The sequence below is a fragment of the Aulonocara sp. 'chitande type north' Nkhata Bay genome, linkage group LG2 (genome assembly GCF_057382095.1).
Source record: "Aulonocara sp. 'chitande type north' Nkhata Bay isolate Kocher_YH1m ecotype deep benthic linkage group LG2, A_spYH_male_GT1.1, whole genome shotgun sequence".
NCBI lineage: Eukaryota > Metazoa > Chordata > Actinopteri > Cichliformes > Cichlidae > Aulonocara > Aulonocara sp. 'chitande type north' Nkhata Bay.
Window position 1 is genome coordinate 31,559,302 of NC_141345.1, and position 18,111 is coordinate 31,577,412.

At 39.4% G+C, this 18,111-nt stretch overlaps 1 protein-coding gene across 3 annotated transcripts; it reads left to right on the forward strand.

Annotated features, from left to right (window-relative positions):
- The first annotated feature begins 974 nt into the window (after positions 1-974).
- tlx2 (T cell leukemia homeobox 2) lies at positions 975-12,587 on the forward strand. Of its 3 annotated transcripts, XM_086264196.1 has the most exons (5): positions 975-2,158; positions 8,249-8,461; positions 9,048-9,285; positions 11,546-11,726; positions 12,207-12,587. In XM_086264196.1, exons 1-5 carry the CDS (start codon positions 1,648-1,650, stop codon positions 12,216-12,218), a joined length of 1,155 nt encoding a protein of 384 aa, XP_086120322.1. In that variant the 5' UTR covers positions 975-1,647; the 3' UTR covers positions 12,219-12,587. The 3 variants fall into 3 exon arrangements, with proteins under 3 accessions (XP_086120322.1, XP_086120317.1, XP_086120332.1); XM_086264191.1 differs by having other exon boundaries at positions 11,546-12,587; XM_086264206.1 differs by lacking the exon at positions 8,249-8,461 and having other exon boundaries at positions 11,546-12,587.
- The last annotated feature ends 5,524 nt before the right edge of the window (positions 12,588-18,111 follow it).

Here is an 18,111-nt window from a genome sequence, read left to right on the forward strand (position 1 = left end):
TATCTATCTATCTATCTATCTATCTATCTATCTTTGTGATCGTGTGTATTGGAATGAGACGATCAGCGCCTACAGTGATCACATCAAAATCTGAGATTTATGACTTCATTGTGCGCAAACGCGCAACAAGCACCTTTACACTTGCTCACAGTTTGTTGTTTCATTTAGGATAAATTGTACTGCTATCAGCTGCCATCAAATCAGCGGAGATACCACACAGCTCGCTGTCACTTCTTTTGATCTTCTGTCCGTTTCTACTGGTTAGAATATTGGTGAATAATGGATAAATGATGGTACCAACAAACTCTGGCGGAATATGTGTCACTGTGTATGCAGTTTAAGTGGCTTCGTGGATTACACATAAAGTAGGATTAATTGAAGAGTAAACTGTTGTTTTCCTTAAAGCGTCCCCTTGCTATTAAGTTCTGTTCCAAATCATGTCCAGCAGCAGGTTTCCTTGGGGAAAGAATAAAATCCTAACAGAGAGCACTGATTTGAAAACCTTGGTCATAACATAAAGATAATGATTATCAGACCATTTGCTGTCATAAACTCACCAAAGCTCATAATGTTATTGTGGGAAATGTTTACATAAATCTTTAGTTTATGTTCACAGACAGCAATGTTCATTTTTTTTGTCCTGTGATTTTGTCCCCCACTGTTGTTCAATTTTGATTTTTGTTAAATAATTTACTTTCTTAAAACTGAAAAAATATTATCATTCCTGAAGACCTAGCATAGTTCTCAAATCTCTGATACGTAGAGGAGCATTAAGGTGAAAGTAGCCACTTGACGCGGGCCTCAGTTCCACTAAATGCACGAAACCTTGCATTTGAAACCAGAAGAGCTGAATAAAAAATAAAAAGCTGCGGTTTCTTTAAGACATCCGAGCAAAACAACTGTCCTACCGAGGAGGAGGGAGGGAAGAAGAGAGGGAGGGAAGGAGGGTTGGCTGGAGGACCGAATGGCAGCTTTTACGCAGAGGGTAGTCTCACCTGCTGAAACGCAGCACTACAGAGCACTCTTCCGCGCTCCCCTCCAATTAATAAACACGCCTGCGAGGTCAGCGCTTCGTTTCGCTTCTTCGGGGTTGTTTTGTTTTGTCTTCAGCTCCATTTTGATGCGACGAGCTTTGGTTATCCTATCGTGACCCCAGCGTATGGATCGTCTTTGCCCGAGTAGGCGAACAAAGCGCATCAAGTCTCTCCAGAGAGGTGCCTCCCCCCAAAATCTCGGATTTTTCTCAGTAAGTAGGCTACTCGGGATAGCCATTTGGCATTTATCGGCTGTTTTTCTTGTTGTAAAGCTGCCTTGTATCTAATTCACTTGGAAAGAACTCGCTATTAAAGATGGATACGGTATTTCTTAGTCCGACGGATAGGCATTTAATTTAGGGAACACCCGATCCCACTGTTGGACAAAAAATAATGGGAAGATTTTGGATAGCGCTGGACACCTTATTGGTTTCCTGGGAGTAGAACAGGCCCGTGTCGATGCTCGAAAGCAAAAAAAAAAAAAAAAAAAAAAAAGCTCACCACTGCAGACTACATCCAAATACTTCATTTCCAAAGGCGTGAATTGCTATATGTCAAAAACACATCCGTGCGCTGATAAAATATACTGACAAGCACATTAAGAACAAAAACTATGGAGCACACTGGGATCGAGGAGGTGAACCAGACGCACCAGCAGCAGCATGAACCCATCAGCTTCGGCATCGACCAGATCCTCAACAGCTCGGACCAGTCCAGCGGCTGCATGCTCCCTAACCGGACCGGTGACCCGGATTACGCGCTGGCCTCTAATGTCTACAGCAATGGGTACAACAGCGTCTACAACCCGGCCTGCTCCATGGCAGCAGCGGCGGGTTTAGCCGGCTCCTATAATGTCAACATGAACATGAACGTCAGTATGAACATGAACGTTAACGTGAACTCTGGAGGTGCAGGTGGGGTAATTCGGGTGCCGGCGCACAGGCCCATGCCGCCTCCGCCACCGCCACCCGCCGCTGCTGCTCCTCATCCACCCCCATCGACGCATCCACCGGGCATCGGACCCGGCATCCCCTCGATGCCGGGGATGGGAATGGGGAATGCAGCAAACTTCACATTTCCGTGGATGGAAAGCAGCAGAAGATTCGCCAAGGACAGATTAACAGGTAAAGAATAAATCTTATCCTGGTCCCACAACACTTGTAGTTTAATGTTTTTCATGAACACAGACATAGTAGGTCAGAAAGCAAGACCTCGTTATTTACCACCAAAAAAGTGAATATTTTCCTCACAGCCACTAAAGAGGAAATTATGAATTTACTAACACTTGTGTTGAAAACAACCCCCGACCGACGAAGCGTGAAGTGGGCCTATAATGGCTCAACAAAGTGGCGCTGATGATTTCATCTTTAGGTTGTAATCTATAACGAATCATATATGCGCACACAGTCAGTTTTATTATGCTGGAAGGGCAGCCTGATAAACGAGTGGAGAAATTGACTCGGACATGCTGATGAATCAGTATTGGACCATCACTCTCCATTTACAGCGGATGACGGATAACGACGTCCCCCGTTTTTTCATGAGGATGAATGATTTTTTCCCCCCTCTCCCGGAGAGCCAATTGAGAAAGCAAGAAGATGAGTCACCGTAGTAACAATATATGACATGTTAAATTCTAAACAAGAATGTATTATTATTATTATTATTATTATTATTATTATTATTATTATTATTATTATTATTATTATTTGAACTGAGTAAATTAGGCTATAATTGGACAACAGCTACAATATTGCTTGCAGACTTACTCTAGCAGACTATATGTAGACTTCAGTGGGGTTTTTTTTTTTAATTTGTAGTTTTTATTTCCAATTTTACTTCTTTCAGAACCAGCTGCTTTTATTTTTTTCCTTAAAAATGAAATTCACCGAAGTCGATTTTTGTGCCATTTGGGCTTTTAATACCCACGATGAGTTACATAATTCCTGCCTATGTTTTTTATTCAGGTGTCTGCAAACACATGCAGCCATTTTTGTTCCCAAAACCCCACACGCCCTTCAACACTATCAGAATCACATGCTACTTAAAGGCTGACATCGTTTTTTTTATTTGTTTCCTTCTCAATCCAAAATGAGATATTTGCTTTACTTAATTAAATATTATATGTATGCTTATTTAAATAATGAAATGTAATGCAATTGAAGATAAGTTCTTTTCTAGTATAACGACTATATATTGTTTATAATAAATTATATGAAAAACATACGAAAGATAATTCTCAGTGAGAAAATGGTAAAAAAAAACCGATTGCCAATAAAATTTTAATGGAATATGCTGAGATAGGTAAACGTATTTCATAAAAACGATTTCTGCGTTCTCTGTTTTCTTTTTTTGGGTGGGGGAGGGGTGGTTCAGCTTATATTTTTCTCATGACCTCATTGCTATAAAGGAAGAACATCATGGATTTGCGCGCGCACGCCCCCTCCTCTCCATGCATTAAACATTCACTCTTCAGTTCTTTCTACCTGATTAATTATTAAATACCGGGGGACGATATGTCATCTGCAAAAAGATACAGTGTAAATAGGCTTATCAATTTTACTCATAGTCACCGAGGGCCCCTCGTTTAATTTCTCTCAGCTTTGTGTCGCTGTAATTATTTCGCAGCTTATATCTTTCCTCTGTATTGATCAGCCAAAGATCACCAGCAGCAGGAACAGCTACAGCAGCAGCTACAGTAGCACTATCCACACATACACACACACACACGCGCGCGCAGACACACACACACATTCAGATATACACACACAAACACTCCAGATTTAGCCTGCTCTGTTTCCTATAAAAGGCCGTAAATCAAATGGACTATCATCTATCCTGATGGGTAGAGCACCGTTTTAAATGTTTCTCCTTGTTTCTTGTTTTTCCTTTTCGCCTTCCAAGTTGAAACCGGAGGAGAAAAACGGTCCCGTGCAGATTTAAACAGCTAAACATGTTGCCAAATGCTTCCAGCTCTGGCATTCATGGCAGGATTTCTTTCCTTTTTTTCTTGCAGAGATGTAAACGAAACCTGTTAACTTCGACAATAGATTCTCATTTTTCACGCCGGGATGCCTCCCACATGGCACAAACTCGTGTTATTAATCACAGTAAGCTGAATTGGACTGTCGCAAAAGATTTACGGGTTATAGGGGCATCATTTATCCATCTGTAAAGATACACTTCATGTAGCCTACTGATGTATCCTTGGTGGTCACCCACTCCTCTGTGTATTCACTCAGCGCTTACAGGCCTAAAATGTTGTGCGTCAGGCTATTTTATTGCAACTAATTTATGTGTTATTTTATTTTTATTTATTTCTGAAGGACGAGTGAAGAATTAAAATAAGTTCACCAGGGTTAGCTAGCTGCTATTTTCCATCTGCTGTTCCTGAACATGTAGGCAAAAATCAACCAGAGAAGAATAAAATCATACATAAAGCCGCACCGTGCGTAAAAGTACACACGCACAACTATAGCAGCAACAGCATCAGTAGTAGTCGGAGGCTAACAGTAGCCACCTTTATTTTTCAATGTACTCTGCTCAAAAAAATAAACAAACCCGTCTATATACGGGTTCAAGATTTATTTGTAATGTTATTTTTTTCACATTAGTATTTTTTTTACGTCAGAAACGAATTAAAAAATAATACATTAATAACATAAAACATAGCACAATAATATGTAATGAAAATTAAGACTAGTTAGTAACTGAAGAAAAATATAATGGATAGTGAAATGAAAATTGGGCTTTACAGCACAAAATGTCAAGTAAAATATGTACTAATTTTAAGAAACAAAGCCTTTTACCACTAGTGATTACTACTACTACTACTACTAATAATAATAATCTAACAGAAATTTGTCATCTTTGATGAAGGATCAAAGTACATAATAATATGTTCTTTGAATTGTTTGGACATTTTGACAATAAACAGAGCAATAATACAGCGTCTTTCACTGTAGACCACCTAACAGAAATAAAAGAAATATAATTAAAGCGCCTTTTCTCTCCTGTATATCTGTGTCTGGGTGTAAATGGCAGCAGTGCCGAAAAAAATATGATTTTATTTCAGAGCTGAACCCGCTCCTGCCCTTTTGCTTCCACGCTGGCCTGATTTTCCGTGTGACAAAAGACAGTATCCCTGCTTTTTGTTGCGTATAGTGTAATAAATAGCAATATATGTTCATGTTATATTTCAATATCCCCTTTAGAATCCTTCACGGATATATTTATTAGATTGCTACAAAGGTAATATCCGCCGTGGGGACGGGAGGCGCTGTCACCGGGAAGTGTTATTAAGTATAAGTGGTTTTATTATGGCAAACATATTCTCCACGGTAGCATTTTATTTTTTGATATGCTTATGCTAAATTGTGTTATCCAGGCAACAGATTTAGCATTCGCACCCATTTTCTTTTCCATTTGATGAAGAGGGGGAACAAAATGTGCAATGTGTTTTGCAGCATTTATTTTTGGTTGCTGGTGATTCTTTTCATTTTCTTTGTTTCATGGGAACACTTACATGATCGCTTTTTTGTTGGGGATAATGGCCACATACAGACTGCTTAACTGTTTTCCGAGCTATAGGAAAACAATTAATTATTAGAAAAATAATTATGTTTTACAGCTTTATTTAATAACTCATTTCCTAATTGTGGAAGCTCTAAGCTCGTGGGACTTATTATACCCTTACATTTGGAATCTGTACAGGAGTGGTATTCTTCTCCAGATACAAATTACTGCCATCAGTATTTCTGATATATTTCAGATTTATAAAATTTTGACTAGTATATTTGTTATTCCATATGGCTTTAATTTTTGGTACTATTATTTGTAACATATTACTTATAATCCAGTTACATCCAGCTAGTTTACACTGACTGTCTCTAAACTAACCGACTCACTGATGCAATTGAGCAAGGGCATTCTTAATTGGTTTGGCTTAAAATCCAGCACATTGCATAATTCATTTTGATTCTATACTGCAGTTCACAGTCTCGATAATTATAGTAATGAATAAACCTGAAGGCATATGGAGTAAAACCAAAGAAAAAAAAAGCATTAAACATGTCTGGTCTGGTGTATCACACCACTGGATCATATATTTATCAGGATTTTGCACACTGTAAAGCAAAGCCTTGCTGTACTTGTCAGGTCTAAAGGGTGCTGCTGCATGTTAGGTTGCCTCTGAACGTGCTTGTATGTGCCTGGCCCATTACTTAGCCCACAGATGGCCTGAAATAGCCATCTAATGCTGTATTAGTTAGCCAGACCTGCCGCTGGGAGCAACAACAGGCACGCTTGCTTTCTCTGTGGGACCCATAAAGCTCCAAATAGATTTGGGCAATGACACAAAAAGCAAAAATGATATGTTGCTTAACATATGTGCTGTACATTTAAGACTCCACTTTAAAGTTACTGTAAGAATGTGGCTTTACAGGAGATTTAGAAACACACTATGAAGTCCAATAAGGGCCGTATAATTCAGTATTAAGGACTGTGGAGGTGCTCCAGTCCATTGTGAGCACCTATAGTAGTGTTATAGAAATATCTTGGGGATTTTGTCATTAGAAACTCGTGATTAAATACTACAGATGCCGGTCTAAGTCCCAAAAGGAATATTGGAGGGGTACAATTACCATTTTTTATTATTATTGAGCATCAGAGCAGCACATAACGTGAAATTGTTATAAGAATATTAACATAGAAGATTAAAAATAATAATGAGAGGGAACGAAGAGGTCATGGTCACTATAAATCCATGCAAAAGCCAATAACTGTAGCACATTTTCACTTCAGACACTAAATCTGTGCTACTAATTTGCACTTACGTGATGTTAACTTTATGTGACCTACCGTAACAGTGCATAGTAGCTATTCATCTTTACTTTACAAATCATTTGTTTGTGTACGCTTCAATTTGCCACTCATGTTCAGCACCATCAGGGGACGTTGGCGGCTCCCTTGAAATGACTGCCAAGTGCGTAATAACTTCATGTTCTATTTTACATCCAAATTGTCATCGTCTGTATAGCAAATGAATTTTCAAGTCGCTGAAAACTCTGAGAACAGCAGCAGCAGGAGGAGCAGCAGCAGGAGCAGCACGTAACCCTGAGGGGACACCTATGCAGATGTTTTCATATTCATTTTGGCTCCTGGTGAGCTTTTCTGACAAAACAAAAACAAATAAACACCCTGTAAGACAGCAGGCAAAACAGCTTGCTGGGGACGGATGACATAGAGATAGAGAGAGAAGGAGAGAAGACAGAAAGTATTTTTTTTTCTCTTTTCTTCTGCTGATTTCCATTCAGAATGAGAATGTGGCCTGGGAGTGGATCTATGGCCAGCGATCTCATTACATTTATCGATCTTCTGTTTACCCATGGCTGACAAAATAGACAGGATTCATAGATATTTTATGATGCAAGAAGATAACTTGTTATTAATACCCGGCAGTTGAAAAAGAACCACGAGGCACTGAGGCAGAGAGTGAAGAAAAACACAATGTACACCCTTACAGTGCAAAACTGCAGTTTATATTTTTGAGAAGGAACAGTGACTAAGCGACAAGAGACAAAGTAAGACAATACAACAATACTTTGAAATAGCATTTATTATAAAGTGTCTATATTCTAAATAGTAATGCGTGTAAAGTTTATGACAGCCTATTCTGCAAAAAATGATGTCACTGTGCAAGAAGTTACACAATTGCAAATTGAGGTTATTGCTTGAGTTGTAATGACACACGCTTCATGTTTGTGCTCCAAGACATTTTGCAAATATCAAATATTTTTTAAATGCAATTATTGTGATGAAAAAAGACCCACCAAAATCTACTTTCCTTCAGAAATTGTGTTTTGTTAGGCTTACAATTATATTATGTAGGTCTGTGAATAGTACTTATGGAGCTTCATCACATTGTCAGAGGATGACCTTGGCTGTAGGTTTTTGATTGGTCAGCCAGGGCTTGATTTATCTGTGTAATCCTGCTAGATGTCACTTATTTTTTTTCTGAATGGCATATATCTCATTTCTTAGCTAAAGATCTCCAAATGCTAACTTAAGAGACTAGAAGCAAATGGCATTAAAGTAGACTCTGTTCATCATTTAGGCCCCTTCATGTGATTAGCTGCTATGCGTCGGTGCCCGCCCGGCGGCAGCTGCTGCTGTGCTCCAGATGCGGGACCTCACTGTGTCTCCCTTTCCTTTAGGGGAGCAGGCAGAGGAGAGCCGAGCTGGAGAGGCCACAGGGGGGCCGGGGGCCACCGGATCCCTCTGTCCTCTCCCCAAGGGAGACATCGGCAGGGTCCCTGTCTGGAGCACGGTGGAGACATTAGCCAAATGTTATTACCCCGAGCTTGCCCACCTGCGAGACGGCAATGGCCTTCTAGCAGACTATCCTTTTCCAAAGGGTGCTTGCCCAGGTGAGTCACCCCCTCTCCCCCACCAAAAAACCTCACCTGTAGCTAATTGTTAAGAGCCACCATTGTGTGCCACCAGAAAGTATAAACTGGATTTAAAACAGCATTTGAAATCTTAATATGCGTCAGTATTTTTCACGTCTTTATCCTCTAGCACTTTAAATTTTGAAGTGATAATTCACATACCATTTTTCTACTTCTGCCTCAATTACTTTTTCCTTGGATTTTCTGTTTGCACATCTCAGCGTGCTCTTCAGAAATGGAAAATGTGGCAGTGACGTTATCTTCTTCAGTTGGCAGCTTCTAGGCCATCTCTTAAGACTCCCCAAACATCATAGCTTTTTTTTTTTCAGTTAGCAGCAAATGAACAATAATTTTCATCTTACCAAGGAATGGAAAGCTAGCTAGGTTTATGAGTCTATAGAAATAAATCCTCAGGGGAAATGCATTTATAATTCAGAAGAACAGGTCACTCCAGCTTAGAAATGGAAATAAGTAACCAATCAAGCATTCATGTTAAATCTCTAGAATTTTACAAATTTAAAACACTCATCAGACAAATTAATCCTCTTTTTCCTCCCTCTTTCAGCTGCCCTCTCGCCCTTTTCTGTGACCCGTCGAATCGGCCACCCGTACCAGAACCGGACGCCACCTAAGAGGAAAAAGCCTCGCACCTCCTTCAGCCGGGTGCAGATCTGTGAGCTTGAGAAACGTTTTCACCGACAGAAGTACCTGGCATCGGCCGAGCGTGCCACCCTGGCTAAGGCGCTGAAGATGACGGATGCACAAGTTAAGACCTGGTTTCAAAACAGGCGGACAAAATGGCGGTAAGATTGCAGCAGGGTGTTATTGGATGCTAAAGTAACATAGTTCTCCGTTCTACGTGTCACGTCTTGCTCTTTTTTTGCATCCCACTATATACTTAAGCAAAACAAACAGGCCTTGATGGTTTTTGACTTCATTAGGACAGGATGTTTGCGCAGAATTACAAATCTTCTTGTCCCACAAACTGACATTACAGAATGTGTCTCTGTTTTACACTTGCGTCCAAAAATGTTTACTGGTGTCTTACTTTGAAGACAAGTAAAATGGCCCACATTGCATTGAAGGAGTTGTACAACACTTATTTTGCTTAGCTTAGCTGCCAGTTGAGGCCAGTTCACTTGACCAAGCACAATTACTCCTGAGCCTCCTGAAAGGCCTTTTAGAAACCTGCTGTCCAAAGCAATACTGAAACACTCACAGGAGGAATTGACTGCCGAGTCCATGAAAAAAACACACACTCATTCACTTCATTCTAACTGTTGTTTATAGCCATTTGAAAGTAAATGAGTAGGAAATCAAATTATGATGCCCTGCCCCTTGTTAAAGGAGCAGGATACATATTTCAAACGCATATTACACACAGCTAAATTACCTTAAGTCATTACCCTAAGGGTTTTTATGTGTAAATGGCTTTAAAGCTTTTTCGAATGATTTTCTATTTAAAAGTTAAAGAAAACAGTTAAAAATCACTGCCTTCTTTGTTGTAAATTAAAGTATAATATAGAATTTTGGTTTAAGGATGTTCATTTACATTTTCTTAAAAAAATGCATTTATAGAAGAAAAAAAACCTGCAGCAATCATGTCCTTAAGCCATAAAATGCTAATGCACAGTTTCCACTACAAAGTGCAGTAAAAATGAATTTGCTTAAAATAAACAGCAGACTGAACGGCATGTCACGAGTAACAAGGGAATTGGCTTAACTCGCTTTTCTGATTTCCTACTTTTGCTGAGATTTATGCCATTTCCCTGTAGTGTGCACCTGATAGGATGAGCATGAGGGATGTCTTTGTGTGACGACTACGCGAGTAACAAGAGGATGATCAAATCAACAGCCAGGGAATTAGATTATGATAATGCTGTTAACAATAATGTGTGGCTAATGGATGGAGGTTGGCGTGCTTGAAAGAGTGTTTTTAGAGGTGTGCTTATGCTGGTGATTTCTAGCTGCCATTTGTATTTTGCTTTATATTTTTAAGAGAATTGAACATTTATTACATGTTGTTTAACATATCATTTCCAAATGTCCGTAAATAAATCACCATGAATTATTCTGTTATGGTAATAAGAAATTTTCAAGACCGATAGAGTAAAATGTTCCACTGTTTATAGATATGCTTGCCTTTGTAAAGTAATTCAAGTAAATTGCCAAAAGTATTTACATTCACTATTTAAATTGAAATAGAAGTGTAATTTTTGTTGAGTACTAAAACACCAGTTCACTCTGGAGGTTTTCCAACATAAACGCTACAAAACAGGCTGTTTTTTTTAGGAAGACGCATGACTTTTCAATGCAGCAAATGTTGATATCAGCACAGCGCATATACAGGATGTGCGGAGTCGTTTCTTTGAAAAGAAAAGAAACAGATGCAACTTTTCACCTTGAGGCAGGAAGTGCTTTGTATGTCTTCCCCCTCTATTAGTCACGTTCCTTCAGCAACACCTGTCACTCATCTTGATCAGCTGTCGTGTAGCCAAAAGCAGAAGGAGTATCTGGCACAGGTGTAGTACAAAGACAGAAGAAAAAACAGGCAATTTGCAAATCCACATGATTTATTATGAAATTTGCAATCTCATCTGATCGCTAAAAGCTTTTTTTCCCCTTGATTCCTTTGACTTCTTTGATCAGTGGCTTTTTACTATATATATATGTCTCTATATATTTTTTTTTCTTGTTATTTTCAGGCATTGCAGCATATGATTGAAATTCTTCACCACCAGTACCAAAGACTGCCAGCTTTTTCTTGGTTTTGTCAATTAGAAATGACAATAAATGAGCCCTGGATATGCTAACTTATCCAGGAAAATTTTAACAGAAGCACCTAATACAGAATTGCAGATCTATTCTACATATGGTGTCTGTTTAAAAAGTAAAGAAAGAAGGAGGGAGAGAATCCCACTGTTTCTTTATTAAAGCATAGTACACTGCTAAAACGCTCTGGCACGTGGTACAAGTCGATACTGTGTACAATCACCATAAAAAGAAACATTATATTGGTCTTAAATCCTTCTTTGCTCTCCTTTGTCTCCTCCTTTCACCCAGGAGACAGACTGCAGAGGAGAGGGAGGCTGAGAGGCAGCAGGCCAACCGGCTGATGCTGCAACTTCAGCAGGAAGCTTTCCAGAAGACGTTGAGCCAGCCACTGCAGCCGGACCCACTCTGCCTGCACAACTCCTCCCTCTACGCCCTGCAGAACCTGCAGCCCTGGGCAGAAGACAATAAGGTGACCTCCGTCACCTCTGTAGCATCTGTAGTGTGAGCGTGTGTGAGTGTGTGTGTGTTTAGAAGAGAAAGGGAGGGAAGGGGAGAAAACAGAATGTCTTGATCAAAGTGTCGTGAGTGTGAATGGACACAAGAGAGGAATTTCTTCCAAGACTGACATTCAAAAACTCAGAACCATTTTGGGATATCATAGATGCAGGATGCTTACTTTGGAAAAAAAATCAAATCAAATAATGGACAATGTGCTTATTCACTCATTGATCGTTACCAGCAACATGGTGGGGAAGAGTCTGTAGAGAGAAAGACACAGCTATCGGTTACTGACCAGACCTGCAAAACACTGTTTGCGGACTTCACAGCACAGGAGCCGCACTTACATTGATGTTTGTCAAAACTAAGCAAGTCTAAAACTGTTATCTTAAATATCTAAAGCATGTTGAGTAATTTCCTGCCTTACACCAAGTTTCCGCTCTCCCTTCAGCTGTCGGTCTAAAAGAGAAGAGGGCACTTTATCCCTAAGTGCCAGGAAACAAATGGACACCTCTGTACATGCCCAACTGTCAAGACTGTACCCTCTTTTGCCTCTGGATCCCTCACAAGGTGGCAGAGAGACTCTTTGCCAATAATGGCAAAAAGAGACCTCGTGTTTTCGCTTTTGACTTTGTAACAATGTAGTAAATGCATGTTTCAACCCTTTTCTGTGTGCACTCGGATGTACCATTGAAGTCAGCGGCTGCCAAGGTGGATCTCCTCCCCAACTGCAGTGTTCAAATGGTAGTGGATTGGTGAAAGCCCTGATCACGGATTCCTCATTATGTCGAATTTAAAGGTGTTTTATATTAAAAAATATTGTGACTTTTTGAAAAGATGACAAACCTCTCCGTTTTTCTTGCCTCTTATTGTCTTGTTGGGTTCCCTCACTCACTTCCTGTTGTTGTTTGTCACCATTATGAAAACTGTGCAATAATACTTTATGATTTTAGGGATGTAGTTAGCCTCATGGGAATTGGCTATGATTACACATTAAAGTTTCAAACCACCCAAAGGTAAGATACCATCAAACTGTATGAGTAGGACAGAGCAATACCTTTTTTTATCCATAAAAACTGATGACTACAGCTCCCATGTGTGAACGTGAAGCAGGGCGTTGCCGAAAAAACAGCAAGCGTGCTCGGCAAAAGCCTCCCTGGATAAATAAAAGGTTTGAAAACCGATGCCAGCTCAAATTAGAATGAGAGTACATGAGAAAGTACGAGCTGTGCCTGTGCCAAATGAACATCTGAAATGTGGCAGCCTGATTTTGTTTGTATTTTTGTTTTACTCCACTGAACTGCGAGGACTTAATGAAGCAGTTGTCCAGTGATTGGTGCAGGAAACCAAGCAACAAATGAAAGGCTAACAAGTTTAGCCTTTTTCTGTGGGTCACTGATTGAGATAGCGTCTCAACAGCAGGGATAGCAGGGAACGGCTGAAACTATCGGGGGCCAGATATCTTGTTTAATAATGTCATTCCTTCCTTCATCCCAGCACAAAAAAAACATATTTCATAACCGAGTGAGATCAACAGTTACCTTAAACAAGAATTTTGATGCTTGATTTGATCAGAGTTCGTTTGCCTTTTACTGTAATCCAGCAGGAATGCAAATCTCAACCCTAAATAATCTCCCAAATACCTGTTGCCTTTTTTATGGTTAATGTATCTTTACGTTTCGAAAGAGTTTCTTTTTTGGCCAAAAAGAATGCGATTAAACTTAAACTTACGCTAAATGTACAAGCGGAATGCCAAAAGACAGCACTATTATTTAGTATTTAGTATTTATTTATTTATTGTCATTGTCAAGAACAATGAAATTGCGTTTGGGGCTTCCATACAACCCCAAAAAAAGAAGAAAATAATAAATACCCCTTAAAACCCAAGTGTACATATTTAACCCAGTGTGACTCCAATGCAATAAGACAATCCTTAGCAATAATGTTCGTAGAAATTCAGACAAAGACCTGAGAAACATGACAAAATACAACAATGCAACCCATTCAATATTATTGTACTGTGAGATATGATATCAGATATGATAGTTATCTATTTAAGAAAGAGGGGGGGGGGGGGGGCAGGAGGGGGAAGAGAATAAAGATATGATGCACCAATGCAGACCAGTTCATTGCTATTAAGAAGTTGGATATGGTTATTGTCCGTGAGAGGGGGGCAGAGAGTTCAGGAGCCTCACAGCCTGTGGATACAGGCTGTTGGCCAGTCTGGATGTTCTGGCCTGTATAGACCTGTACCTTCTCCCTGAGGGCAGCAGATGGAAAAGGTGGCGCGCAGGGTGATGTTGGTCCCGCAGGATACTGTGCACCCTCCTCAGACAGCGAGTGGGGAAGATATTACTGATCTCTGGCAGACTTGTTCCAATAATTAGAATAGAAAACGAAAACAAAACATCCTCTATTGGAGAGTAGCCATTTTTGGTGTTTGCCTCCATTGTTGTCTGGGCGAATCGTGGCCACCTGCGCACCAGACAGTCGTAAACATTTGTTATCAACACATCCAGCCTATCGTGCTTATCGCCCAAGTCAAAACAAAAACGACCCAGGCAGACCTAGGCACAGTAAACACATCATTCAGGTTCCCTGCTTGTAAATGAGCCTTCAACACAAAGAACGTCACAGGAAATGGGCCTTGTTGTGCTCTATCTTCTTTCCTTAACAGTGAGCTACTCAGTTCCTTTGGACTGTAAAGCATAACATCAACCTCCTGTTAATCTTGGCTGTACCTGCCACTGAAAAATACCTATCAGAAGGCCTGTCCCTTTCCTTCTTTTTTGAGATTTGCCTGTTTGAGCCTTGCCTTTCTCTTAGAGCAGCTTGATGATGTGGTTCGAAACAGCTGTCTGCAGCTGCAGCCACCCTCAACAACCCTCTGTTTTCTCAGAGGCATAGTGCCAATGTTTAGTCAGTTTCCAGAGCGTCTTGCCTGGTTGAGATCGTGTCAATATCAGCCAGCTCTCCAGGTGAATCCTCCTCAACCCCCACTTCCTCTGCTCCCTGCTGCTTTCATCTCTCTATCTCGAATGCCTTGAAGACGTGACTTGGCCCATTTTAGAAAAATTCCTTCCTTTTACCGTTTTCAAAACTGCTCATTGTGTTTTGCTACAGGTGCTTAAAGATTTTTTTTCCTCCTCTCCTATCGTGGCACTGAATTTTTTTTCTCCCACCCCCCTCTCTGTTGCCACTGAGGAGCCCTGTCCTTATCCAATAAAATGTCACCACACAAGATGAACAAGAACAAAGAGGCTCAAGGTATATCAGACTTCCTATCAAGCATTTTGTTTTGAACAGGAGCACCATAAACGAAAAAAGTACTCACCACGTTGTGCTGTCTCCTCCAATCAGCTGTTTCCATTCTTGAGAAATGCAGTAAACATTTAAGCCGTTATCAGGCAGTTGTTGACGCTTCGGTGGGTTTAGCTCTTCGAGCATTGAAAGTTCGACTTCTATAGTATGATTATCAAGTCAGATCTGCTCTTGTGCAATAAATATTTCCTACTTGTTATCACCCTGCATATCTTAGTGTCGATATATACATCTATCTATCCATCTATCGACATATATATATATAAGTAAAATGCCTGTGACCTGCACATTTGGTACAAAAAGCATAATTTTACGGCCTCATCTGGACAATAAATATACTAAATTCCATTTAATCCAGTGACATATTTGTCATTCTTTACAAAACCAGGCATTTGATAAGTTTTATTTCCAGACTGGCTTGATGCCATGACACCAATGTTCAGATGCCAAACATCCCATGGCATATCTACGGCATAAATAAACAGGATATAAAATCTTTGAGATTCTTTTTTTCTAGATGTAATGTCATCACTCAGCAGTTATAACAACTTTTCCGTCTGTGGCAGCTGCAATATTTCAGAGGAAGGCAAACACAGTCTGACACTGCCAAACTGCTAATGTGTTGACACGCGAGGCTTTGTTGACAAAAGGTCGTCTATGGTTCTTGGCTCTAAAGTAGCACTGTGATCCTTTTGTGTAGCAGAAAATGCTCAATGAAGAAGAACTCTACTGAAGATTAACAATATACTTGGTAGCTGTTTGCACTAAATCTGCAAAACACTCCAAAGGTGATCTGTGCAGTTTACCTCTAATGCTTTGTCAAGTGTGACAGATTCTTGAAAAAGGTGCATATAAGCAGGTTATTACATGTGGGCAAATTAGGCTTGTCAGCAAGTTTAGCTCTGTTTGATAAAACACCCAAATAAGGTTAAACAAATTTATTTTTTACGTTTGATGAAAAGTTTGAACCACAAACAATAGATTTTCTTAGAGAAATGTTATTTTGAACACCGGTATCAGTTCAGACTCAGAACCATAATCCTCTGCTGATGAATGTAATGGTAATACTACTTAGATTTTGTAGTTTGTATTCAGAAATGCCATTCTTTATTATTCCCTTCATCTTCTTTTATTTTGAATAGGGTAGATATATACGTGTTCAAATGATGCTAACTGGTTTAAATGGACATATTAATGTTTTCCAGTACTAAACACATCCATGGACGGGATTCGGCCTGAAGTGGCAAGTAAAACCCTAACATTTACAAAGTCATACAGAATATTTAACAAAAAGTGCACATGATTTTATGGCAGAGAAGTAGAAGGCAAGACGGTTGAAAATATTGGTTTAATATGATCATTTTAAAAAAACAAAAAACAAGGAAATTCCATAAGGATCAAGTCAGAAGTCAAAGTGACGAATGAGGAACTCTTTCTGCTGTTTGATGCCACGACATGAATAAACTCTGTCTGTTGACTTGATATGCTCTCATGTCTCTCTTTGATGTACACACATATACAATTGAACCCTAAGTGTGTGCAAACAGTTACACTTTTGCATATTTACACATAAGAATGCATACAAGGAAAAGAGAACAAGGAAATGTGAGCATTTCCCTGTTAAGGTTAGGAGGAAGGAAGATTTATACAGTAGTGGGAATATGTAGATGGGAACATTTCATTGTATGTTCTTTTTATCTCATATGGTAAAATTATTCTAGCATAACTGTAATCTCAAAGAAGTACTTAAATTTTTTATTAAGCAGTATAAGCTAATTGGTGATAGAAAATGACCAGTCACCAGCAACTTCATACATTCATACAGTCTTACAGCATTACTATCTGTGCTAAAGTGCAAAACTAGTTTTGAGTAATGCCCATGCACATCAAAGTCACATCATTCATGAGAACGGATCTGCAGACGTGTCCCAACAGTACATGACACATTAAAGCTTTCTCAAGCTTCCAGGCATGCATGAAGAGGACTTATTCTTGTTGAGTAATACAGGTTGAGTAATACCTCAGCTGTCGTTTTCCTATTACACTTTACACATTTGTTTGTGTGCCCTGGAAATGGTTAAAGGCAAGTAAAATAGCCATGTGAATGGCAGATTTTTGCTGGCATGGGCTGGGTTCACTTGTCCTCTAAGAAGGAAAGGTTACTCCGTGTCAGTGAAAGTGATAACCTTTATCATGCAAAGAAACATTTCTGACCTTAACACAACAAATACTTTACTGCAGCTTTTCTTTTCTTTTTATGGAAGAATCCGATTTGAATGCTCCTTTCAGTTCGGATTTATTTTCATATAGCACCAGTTCTCAACAACAGTCGTCACAAGGTGGTTACAATAAAAGAATGCTAACAAAATGTTATAACCATGCAGGACAGAGGCAGTTATCTGATTTATTCTATCCCCTGCCTTGTAATTAAAAAGAACAATGCGGTCATTCACTTGATCACCAAACCAAAAAGGGTAATGTTTTTATACATTTAAAGTGACCATCACAAAAACAATGAGTTTAAGAAGATCGATCTGTTTCAGTCTGGAACGTCATAATGGTTAATTTCTCCTGTAATATGCAAGGCTGCAATGATTCTTCACTGTATTATGAATATTTTTAACAACCGCAGAGGACTCTTCCATTCTGCAACTGCCCCCTGGGCTGGACTTTTAATATTACTGACCAAAGGCCTCTTTTATTTAGTCCAAACAGCACATTAGACAATGGACATAAGGGAAAAGATCACAATCTAAATATAAACCCTGCTATCTATCTATCTATCTATCTATCTATCTATCTATCTATCTATCTATCTATCTATCTATCTATCTATCTATCTATCTATCTATCTAGATACACACACAAAAATTAAACAACAACATGCGTATAGACTTCAAGCTTTACTATAGCTTTTAATTTGGATTTGTTTGCCAAGTATTATAACCTATGCTTGTCTCAATCATGTTCAAAAAAACGATAATAGTCTGTCATGTCTTCCTTCCTTTAGTTAGTATTATGTATGTATACTTTAT

Coding starts and splice junctions, on each gene's coding strand:
- tlx2 (XM_086264191.1), top strand. CDS start 1,648: ATGGAGCACACTGGGATCGAGGAGGTGAACCAGACGCACCAGCAGCAG. Junction 2,159..8,248: donor CGCCAAGGACAGATTAACAG/GTAAAGAATAAA, acceptor CCTTTCCTTTAG/GGGAGCAGGCAGAGGAGAGC. Junction 8,462..9,047: donor TCCAAAGGGTGCTTGCCCAG/GTGAGTCACCCC, acceptor TCCCTCTTTCAG/CTGCCCTCTCGCCCTTTTCT.